Consider the following 10,965-nt stretch of genomic DNA (forward strand, 5'->3'; position numbering starts at 1 on the left):
ACACAACACACAAACACACACACACACACACGTACACACACACACACACACACACACACAGAGCTCTCCTCCACCCTGTCCCTGCCGCTCACAGGCATGTCCTTAGTGTGTCAGGGGGTTAAACTGTGCATGTGGCTGATCACTCCTCATCTTCTCCCCAGGGTGTAACTGCTGTGTGTAAGAACCCAAAGCCCTCTACTCCTCACAGAGAGGAGAAAGACATATGGGGTGTCTTAATTAGATCATAAAAAATCCCCTGTCTTTCCACTCTTAGCGCAGTTATACTGTATTCTCACAATTAATTAAGCTGTACTCAGATTCTTTATAACAGTCCACAGGAGCTGTCCTGCACTACTCCACACTGTAAATCGCAGTCTGACACAGGAGGCAGAGTGCGCCTGCTGGTGCAGCCGCTCAGTGGTTTCTGTCGGCTGGACCATCAGACGGCTCTTTTTCCCTGACTCAGACACATGTAATACAGACCTGGAGAAAGATAAGACTTATCGGCTAGTCGTACTCCTCCTGAGAAATACAGATGCGTATCCATAATCATCTGCATTTAATTTATATCTTAATCAATTTCCCAGTATACATTTTCCCCAATGCTAGATATGAAATGTGAAAGAAAAGCTAGTGTTATTTCTTTACAGCCCAACCATAACATTCCTGCAATAATTAAAACACTTATGTTAAAGCATCATTTTGCGTAGGCTGAAATTAAAAGCTTAGAGCTCCTTGGTTAGGTAAGAAATGATTAAAGAGCTTTTTGCAGGATAAAGCTCGTCATAGAAGACTTCTCTTCTCCTCTTCAGGATGTATGAAAGACACATCACATTGATTTGAATGGTTATAATATAGCCAAGGAAATAATGTCAAATATGACTCATAGTAGAGTTCCGTAGCACCCTGACCCGAACACCCATAGAACACTGAGACCGTTGCTATGGCATCGCTTGGAACAGGCAGAGAGGATGACATCACATTCAGCAAAAGACAGATCACCTTTAACCGCGTTCCTCCATGACGGCTGGGCCCTGACCGCGTGCTCAGATACAGCGGGCTGAGGCCCTGTGCGCAGTGACAGTGTTCAGTAGAGGGGGACTGTCCTGTGCGCAGTGACGGTGTTCAGTACAGTGGGACTGTCCTCAGAGATGATAGCAGCTCTCCAGTGTCCCTTTTACCCAGGACGGATAACACAGCCTGTCGCTGGACCGTCAGCGCTCTCTGCTCCTGCTCCTGCTCTACTCTCTGTCTCTGAGGTTAGCTGTTGAAAGAGACAGGGGAAGTAAGGAAGGAGAGAGTGTGTGAGGGTCTGTCCTGTTCTCTCTCAGGGTGCACAGAGAAGGAGGAAAGGAGAACCTAAATCTTCTAAGTGTTGAACAGCCAGGCCTGTTTCCAAGCAAGCTCTTCAAACTCAAGTGTCTTAGTCCATTAGTGGGCAGCTGTGGCTATGGCTTGAAAGCGTGGTACGTATGGATGCTGTGTAAGTGGAGCTTCTGTTCCGTGAGGTTAACATTCACATCAGAAATGCTTCTGTTTCCCTTCAGTCAACTCTGGAGGAAAAAAAACTCATCTTCATAAAGCACAGACCAGTGATCCTCTCAGTCCAGATCTCCTTTAAGAACTGGCTATAGTGTGAGTGAATAGATTCTCAGTCAACATAAATTACAGAAGAACCGTGCTTAGAAAATACAATACCATCCCTGTTGCCTCAGGAGTGAGAGTGATTTGGTCTGTGTACATATTCAGAGTGTGATCAAAAGGAGACCAAGTGAGCTTCACTCATCGGCCAGTCTGAAGGCCTCGTCTGGGATCCTGTGTAGTCGATGGCTCCGCCCCTGAAGGCCAGTGCTGTAGGCTGTATGTAAGAGTTAAACAGCCTGCTACCTCTGTGAAGACAACCAGGTTATCATCACCCGCCTCTGACAAACAACTACGGGACTGCAACGTCTTCCAACAAACTCTCTCTAATTGCATCCATTCAACCAATCACATTTATTCCCTCTCGTTACTCGAAGCGCTGTGAACGGAGTACAGTCACAGCGTGAGGGAGCTTCGCGGCGTCCCACTGCTGGGAGATGTCATCAGCTATCTAGGTCTCTGCTATTAGTTTATGAACAACATCCACTTGTGTGGGGTTTGGTCTGGACAAAAAGGGCTCCCTAGTCTTCAAATCCTATTAGAATCAATGTGCGAGTGTAGCTAGCTGCTGATTGATTTCTGTGGGATAGCTTTGCAGCGGCTTTTGACTGCGCTTAGCAGCTGCATAAGAGAATAGCCACGCTATTTAAAACAGGCTAATGCACTTAGCTCTGAATGTCAGGTAGCTATGCTAGTCTTAAGCCACGGGAACACGCATAGCTTTTGCTTTAAGCTACTTATGCGTTAGCTACGTGGCTGTTAGGGCAGTATTTGGAACACGCTTAACTCATTCACTTATTCTGAATACTCAAAGCTAGTATTTCCCCAGGACATGTGATTCTTACATTAAGTCTCTCACCAGAAATCAAAATCTGTGCTTTTAAGGCAGTTAAATGAGTGAGAGCATCAGATGTGGATCTTTCTCCTGTTCTTGATCTCAAGCTCTGATGACTCAGGTTACACAGCACAGAGCCCACCCATACAGGACACCTACTGCATTTACAGAGCAACACAAAACCCACCCATACAGGACACCTACTGCATTTACAGAGCAACACAAACCCACCCATACAGGACACCTACTACATTTACAGAGCAACACAAAACCCACCCATACAGGACACCTACTGCATTTACAGAGCAACACAAAACCCACCCATACAGGACACCTACTGCATTTACAGAGCAACACAAAACCCACCCATACAGGACACCTACTGCATTTACAGAGCAACACAAAACCCACCCATACAGGACACCTACTGCATTTACAGAACAACACAAAACCCACCCATACAGGACACCTACTGCATTTACAGAGCAACACAAAACCCACCCATACAGGACACCTACTGCATTTACAGAGCAACACAAAACCCACCCATACAGGACACCTACTGCATTTACAGAACAACACAAAACCCACCCATACAGGACACCTACTGCATTTACAGAGCAAGACAAAACCCACCCATACAGGACACCTACTGCATTTACAGAGCAACACAAAACCCACCCATACAGGACACCTACTGCATTTACAGAGCAACACAAAACCCACCCATACAGGACACCTACTGCATTTACAGAGCAACACCAAACCCACCCATACAGGACACCTACTGCATTTACAGAGCAACACAAAACCCACCCATGCAGGACACCTACCGCATCTCTACACACATCCATAATAGAGGGCTTTAAAATGTACAGCCACCATTCTTACGCATTTCTGGAATCAAAGAGGATTGAGACATAAATGAAGAAGATTACAGAGAGATGTTTTAACATATAAACCCTTTGATGGTGTTTGTCTGAGTCTATGTCTGGGTCTGGGCAGAGAGCAGGGCTTGGCTGTTGATGTTTCTGGATGAGGTTATGATGCGGTAAACCATGGGAAGATGTGTCTGTCTTGTCCTCTCTCTAACTGCCAGGGGCACAAGGCTGTGGTCTCAGCTCAGTGGTTCTGACCCAAACACAGACACCAGCTTCTAAAGACAGACATCAGAAACATTGTCCATTTGTTATTGTCTGTGTTTTACCCGTAGAAATTTAACCTGATTGCTAATTAGTCGGTTTTCTCTCTCTCTCTCTCTCTCTCTCTCACTCTCCCTCTCTCTCCCTCTCTCTCTCCCCCTCTTTCTCTCTCTCTCTCTCTCTCTCTCTCTCTCTCTCTCTCTCTCTCTCTCTCTCTCTCTCTTTTCATCTCTTTCTCTCTGTAGGGAAGAAGTGAATGATAAACTGCGTGACATGCCAGACGGGACGTTTCTGGTCCGAGATGCTTCCACCAAGATGCAGGGAGATTACACACTAACACTGAGGTAACTTAACACTCCACTAACACACACACAGTGTTTCAGTGGACTGCCTATGGAAAGACAGTTTGTGCTGTGATCTTTTGATTTTAACCCTTTAAGACCAGGTGGGACGTTTGCGTGCTTCTCTCTTTACAGCTGGATACGATGTGGGCACGTTTTAGATGATGTCATCGTTTTCAAGGCCTGTGACTGATGAAATGCATCGTGATTCGCTGTAATACGCGCGAGGAAGGCGAAATGCTTTGTTTGTAGTTTTCAGTGTTTTAAGCCTGCTGAGCCTCTTAGCTTTGTGTGGACCACAGTAATGTTTCTAAAGCTGCCCCTCAGACAGTGACAACGGCTGACGACTTGAGCCAGGGGAGAGACCTTGATGTGACAAACAAAGAATTTTGCCTTCCCCGTGTGTATTTCAACGAATCACGATGCATTTCAGCGGTCACAGGTCTTGAAAAGCGATGGCATCATGTAGAACACGCTCACATGCATCCGGCTCTAAAGGGAGAAGCATGCAAGCATCACCCCCGGTCTTACAGGGATATACACACTAATGTTGCATCAGGCCTTAATGGGTTAAAGTTTGTCTAAAATTCATTGCATTTAGCACAACTTAATATGGAAAAGAGATTTTATAAACAATAGATAATAATGCATATGATATATTTTGTGTTGTAAGTTTACATCTTTTATACTTTGAAGCGCTGGTGTGTTCTCCACTAATGAGGCACATGTTGAGTCAGTTTGAAGGAGACTTTTGTTTCCTGTGGGGCGGTTGAGGGAGTTGTAGAATATGATGAGATGTGTTTTGTGTTGTTTGTACAGGAAAGGAGGTAATAATAAGCTAATAAAGATTTATCATCGTGATGGGAAGTATGGATTCTCCGACCCTCTGACCTTCAGCTCTGTGGTGGAGCTCATCAGCCATTATAGACACGAGTCTCTGGCCCAGTACAACACCAAACTGGACGTCAAACTAATGTACCCCATCTCCCGCTACCAACAGGTACACACACATACACACAGCTTCATACGACACCAGTCCTCACTAGTCTGTGTTTTTGTGCATGCGTGTGTGTGTGTGTGTGTGTGTGTGTGTGCGTGCGTGTGCGTGTGTGTTTTTGTGCATGCGTGTGTGTGTGTGTGCGCGTGTGTGTGTGTGTGTGTGTGTGTAGTAAAGTGCAGAGGTAGCAGAACGCCGGTGGCATGAAATATAACACAGCTTATTTGTGGCTGCAGTGAACCCCCTAAATAATTACACACATCCAGGATGTCGAAAGGCCATCTATGCATTTATTTACTCCCCCCCCGCCCCCCGGCGTCTGTCCGGGCCCTTCAGGTGCTCATTATTCAGAGGGTGGGGGTTTCCACAAAGACCTGTCTGTGTGAAATGCCCACAACAAGGCATTCTGGGAATTTTATTAATGATTGCTGCAGAAAAAAAATGAGTTCCTCTCAGTAAGCAAAATCCATGTGGCTGCATGCAGTACTTTTTTATTTAGCTTCCGGACTTTTCTCTTCTCAGCAGTTCACATCAATAAACCTTTCTCTCCCTCTCTCGCTCTCGCTCTCGCTCTCTCTCTCTCTCTCTCCCCCTCTCCCCCTCTCTCACTCTCTCTCTCTCTCCCTCTCCCCCTCTCTCGCTCTCTCTCTCTCTCTCTCTCTCTCTCTCTCTCTCTCCCTCTTTCTTTCTCTCTCTCGTTCAGGATCAGTTGGTGAAGGAGGACAATATTGACGCTGTGGGGAAGAAACTCCAGGAATATCACAATCAATATCAGGAGAAAAGCAAAGAGTATGACCGACTTTATGAAGAGTACACAAAGACCTCACAGGTACACACACACACACACCTCACAGGTACACACACACACGCGCGCGCGCGCACACATACACACACATAAAGACCTCACAGGTACGCACACGCACACGCACACAAAGACCTCACAGGTACACACGCACGCGCACACACACACAACCCTCACAGGTACACACACACACACACACACACACAAAGACCTCACAGGTACATACACACGCACACGCACACACAACCCTCACAGGTACACACACACACACACACACACACACAAAGACCTCACAGGTACATACACACGCACACGCACACACAAAGACCTCACAGGTACACACACACACACACACACACACACTCTCACACACAAAGACCTCACAGGTACACACTCTCACACACAAAGACCTCACAGGTACACACACACACACACAAAGACCTCACAGGTACACACACACACACACACACACACACACACAAGGACCTCACAGACACACACACACACAATGATCTCACAGGTACAGACACACACACAATGACCTCACAGGTACAGACACACACACACACACACACACACACAAGGCATGCAGTCAGCCAGTAACAACACACACAAGCCACACACCTGCCAATGGTGTAAAAGTACTCCCATCCACCAACTGTACACAGTGTTACACAGCTACTTAACAATCCACGTGAATGTCAGCAAACCTGACCAGTCTGCCATCGTATCAGATCTCAAACACAGTTGAAGACTGAGGTATGGTCTCAAAGCAGACTCACACAGCGTCAGGGCAACCACATGTCTCCCAGATCCATCAGCCGCGCTCAGGGAACAAACCCCGCGTTCAGTCGTCCGATTGATGAGCTCGCCGTCCAGTCAATAAAATTTGACTCTGATTAACAGGGATATGGGATTGAATCCATTTCTCTCTCTGTCTCCTCTTTCTTTCTTTCTTTCGTGCTGTCCTGTCGATGGCAGGAGATCCAAATGAAGCGGACAGCCATTGAGGCGTTTAACGAGACGATCAAGATTTTCGAGGAGCAGTGTCACACTCAGGAGCGCTACAGTAAAGAGTATATCGAGCGCTTCCGCAGAGAGGGAAACGACAAGGAGATCGAGAGGTGAGCTCGCCTACGCCAATCCATAACCTGACCTTTCTCCTCCTGTCTCCTCTCCTCCCCTTAACCCGGCACTAATACGTCTTTCTCCTCCTGTCTCCTCTCCTCCCCTTAACCCGGCACTAATACGTCTTTCTCCTCCTGTCTCCTCTCCTCCCCTTAACCCGGCACTAATACGTCTTTCTCCTCCTGTCTCCTCTCCTCCCCTTAACCCGGCACTAATACGTCTTTCTCCTCCTGTCTCCTCTCCTCCCCTTAACCCGGCACTAATACATCTTTCTCCTCCTGTCTCCTCTCCTCCCCTTAACCCGGCACTCATACGTCTTTCTCCTCCTGTCTCCTCTCCTCCCCTTAACCCGGCACTAATACATCTTTCTCCTCCTGTCTCCTCTCCTCCCCTTAACCCGGCACTAATACGTCTTTCTCCTCCTGTCTCCTCTCCTCCCCTTAACCCGGCACTAATACGTCTTTCTCCTCCTGTCTCCTCTCCTCCCCTTAACCCGGCACTCATACGTCTTTCTCCTCCTGTCTCCTCTCCTCCCCTTAACCCGGCACTAATACGTCTTTCTCCTCCTGTCTCCTCTCCTCCCCTTAACCCGGCACTAATACGTCTTTCTCCTCCTGTCTCCTCTCCTCCCCTTAACCCGGCACTAATACATCTTTCTCCTCCTGTCTCCTCTCCTCCCCTTAACCCGGCACTAATACGTCTTAGCAGATCTGTTTTGATGGAAGAACTTATGAGTGGGGCTTTCAGCTGGGTCTCTGGCCATGTGTGCTTCATGTGTGGGGTCGTGGAAGGGGAGGAGGGGTGGATGGCTTTACGTCAGTTTTGGGCTGAGTTTGACATCGCTCTCTCGCTCTCTCTGTGCCCCGGGCAGAATCATGATGAACTACGAGAAGTTGAAATCTCGTCTGGGTGAGATCCATGACAGTAAAGTCCGTTTGGAGCAGGACCTGAAGACCCAGGCTATGGACAACAGAGAAACGGACAAAAAGATGAACAGTCTCAAACCAGACCTCATCCAGCTGAGGAAGATAAGAGACCAGTACCTGGTGTAAGTCTGCCTCTACCACACCAATTTTCAGCACTGGGATATGCTCAACTCTTTTTTTTTTTTTTTTTTTATGAAACAGTTTTCATACCCACTGAAGGGCTTTTAACTATAGGTTTCTGTGTTTCTGTTTGAAACATAACCAGGGTTTTTTGCGATCTCATATTGAATTGTTTTAGAGAGAAAAACGGTTATTTTCTGAATGATTCACTCTCTGTGTCCCTCTTCAGTTGGCTAAATCACAAAGGTGTTCGTCAGAAACGGATAAATGACTGGCTGGGAATCAAAAACGAAAACACAGACGAGTGAGTACATTTACTCCTGTTCATGCAGTTAACTCCTCAGTTTGACCGCTGCACCTCCTCCCTTAACGCCCTGCATCCGTCTCCTCTCTCCTCCCCTGCTCAGAGCCTACTTCATGTGTGAGGAAGACGAGAACCTTCCTCACTGCGATGAGAAGACGTGGTTTGTGGGCGACCTGAATCGGACTCAGGCGGAGGACATGTTACTGGGGAAGCCTGACGGAGCGTTTTTGATCCGAGAGAGCAGTAAGAAAGGATGCTACGCCTGCTCCGTGGTGTGAGTATTCCCTCCGACCTCAGCCTCTCAGACCATTTACAGTCACTGTTCTAGACGCGCTGTCTCACTGCCTGTCTGGCTTCTGCTCCTCCTCCTCTGCTCCTCTCCCCTCTGTTAACCGCTCGAGTTGTTTTCCATAGTCAGATGTTAACATGAATGTGTTGTTTGGATCAGTGTATTGATCAGCTCTGGCTGACTGTATTGGTTAGAGAGAACAGACAGTAATTTAGAGGAAATAACAGCATGAAAAGGGACTGGTTGACAGTCATCTGTCTGTGTGAGCTCTATTCAGTGGGTTGGTTAGTAATGTTTGGTGTGTGTGTGTGTGCGTGTGTTTGTTCTGTGTGTGTCCACAGTGTGGATGGTGAGGTGAAGCACTGCGTCATCTACAGCACGCCGCGGGGCTACGGGTTCGCCGAACCCTACAACCTGTACAGCACTCTCAAAGACCTGGTCCTTCACTACCACCAGACCTCCCTGGTCCAACACAATGACTCACTGAATGTGCGACTGGCATATCCCGTCTACTCTCCCATGCCCCCCACCCACAGATGAACATAAGCCCCCACAATACCTGCCCGTGCACCCAGGAGACGGGGTCGGGGATCCAACGAATGAAAACACGAGAGTTAAAGAAAAACAAAAAAACAAAAATAAACAAACAAAAAAAACAAAAAAACAAAAAACACTTGCTGCAGCACCCACGTCAGCCACCTTGGAGTGAAATCTATTTTTACTAGAACAATTTGGAGGGCATTCTTTGTAAAGACTGCTTGATTTGCACAAGAAAGTTTGAAATGTTTTGTGAATGTGAAGACAGACTGACAGCAGGCAGGGAGCAGGGGCAGCAGAGACTCCACGCTGCTACTCTACCTCCAGCTGGGACTTTTTACACACGCGCCCTTTTAGCTTTTAACCCCTTCAGCTTTTTTTTTCTCTGCCCCCCCCCCCCCCCCCCCCCCTCGTTTTCTTCACTTTTAACTGAGATGCTTGCTTGTTTGTGTGTGTTTGTTTGTTTGTTTGTTTATTGTGTTCATCCCTCATTTTTTAAATTTTAAAGAAAGAAACAACAACATCCAGTGTTTTTTTTTTTTTTGTTTGTTTTTTGTTTTTTTTTTCTCTTTCACTCTCTCAGAGTTAAAAGCAAAAATAATGTAGCAAACAAAATGCTTGACACTTTTCCTGAGTGTGTATCACAGTGACTGCTGCTGAGGAGGGGGACTGAGGGTAGGGAGGGTGGAGTTTAAGGATCACACAATGAAAACATTTATAGTCTTAAAGAGAGAACTTGCTTTTATACTAACCATAGAGGGGGGGGCTTTTCAGTAGGGTTTTTTTTTTTTGATTTAGGTGGATATTTTCCCCCCCCTTTTGTTATGCAGTAAAGATAAAGTGACAGTCCAGTACAGAGACCAAAGTCAGCATGGGAAATGAAGTCTTTTTTTAATTTCATTTGATTTGAATCAGGGAGAAAGGACAGTCAATGCTGAGGGTCTGTTTGTGAAACACATACTACACTGCTTGAACCTATGCTTGTTTACAAGACATTTTGAGGTTTGTTAACCAAATTTATCACACACACACACTCACACATATACACACACACACACGCACAGACATACATCATTTTAAAGCACTTATTGTTCAGGAATATGAAAGCCTCAGATGCAGATTTCCACAACAAATTTTCAAATACACGGAGGAAAATGTAGACAGAGCCCTCAAACCATTTTATGTGGGATTTTTTTTTTAAATGGTGTGTATATGCTAATGCCTGTTTTAAACCTTTGCATGTTTTTTGACCAGATATCCAAAATAAGCTGTGTACAAGAAGTAGAAATAACGGTCGAAAAACAAGAAGTGTTTCAAACAATGGAAAACTTGAAGAAAGTGCAATCCAACATGTGGTGATGTTAGTGTTTCTGAGTGTGGCCCTGCAGCAGTGAGCGTCAATCACATACACAGGCTGTATGGTAATGAAGAGGTTTGGTCACCTCTTCCACAGGCCCCGCCCATCTCCCACAGACCACGCCCCTCTCCCACACTGCTGCCTCCCCCCGTGTCTGCTTGACGCCCTTCTCCTGTCGAAAGAGAGAGAAAAAGAGAAAACGAATATTTTATCATTTGGCTGCCTTTTTAAATGTTCTGTTCTTTTCCACTGTTTTTTTTTTTTTTTTGTATGTCACACAATAAAAGAAAAAAAATGGTTTTCCCAAAACCAGTTTTCCCAATGATATGCAGTGTTCAGACTCTGTGGCTAGTCACTGTTTCTACTGGACCACAGTTCTCCCACCCAGTGATGAAATTTCTTTCTTTTTTGTCTCTCGTTCTCTTCCTTTTCTTCTCTCGTTTCCCGTGTGAGACGGAGGCATTGTGTTATCCTCCCGTAGGAAGGGTGTGGCGTCAGGTGCACAGGGAAAGGGATGGTGTTGGGTTTGAATCCTCTGTCTTAAAC

At 46.3% G+C, this 10,965-nt stretch overlaps 1 protein-coding gene across 6 annotated transcripts in view; it reads left to right on the forward strand.

Annotated features, from left to right (window-relative positions):
• pik3r3b (phosphoinositide-3-kinase, regulatory subunit 3b (gamma)) overlaps positions 1–9,424 on the forward strand; it is a 135,081-nt gene extending 125,657 nt beyond the window's left edge. For 4 of the 6 annotated variants that reach the window (XM_030791386.1, XM_030791388.1, XM_030791387.1 and 1 more), the window contains 8 exons: positions 3,864–3,962; positions 4,779–4,959; positions 5,660–5,785; positions 6,740–6,882; positions 7,758–7,934; positions 8,162–8,236; positions 8,340–8,510; positions 8,867–9,424. In XM_030791386.1, the coding sequence (XP_030647246.1) occupies positions 3,864–3,962; positions 4,779–4,959; positions 5,660–5,785; positions 6,740–6,882; positions 7,758–7,934; positions 8,162–8,236; positions 8,340–8,510; positions 8,867–9,065 (1,171 nt within the window). In that variant the 3' untranslated portion in view covers positions 9,066–9,424. The remainder of the gene's footprint in view (positions 1–3,863; positions 3,963–4,778; positions 4,960–5,659; positions 5,786–6,739; positions 6,883–7,757; positions 7,935–8,161; positions 8,237–8,339; positions 8,511–8,866) is intronic. The other 2 variants (XM_030791390.1, XM_030791391.1) reach the window with 2 other exon arrangements.
• The last annotated feature ends 1,541 nt before the right edge of the window (positions 9,425–10,965 follow it).

This window comes from Chanos chanos, chromosome 14, assembly GCF_902362185.1.
Source record: "Chanos chanos chromosome 14, fChaCha1.1, whole genome shotgun sequence".
NCBI lineage: Eukaryota > Metazoa > Chordata > Actinopteri > Gonorynchiformes > Chanidae > Chanos > Chanos chanos.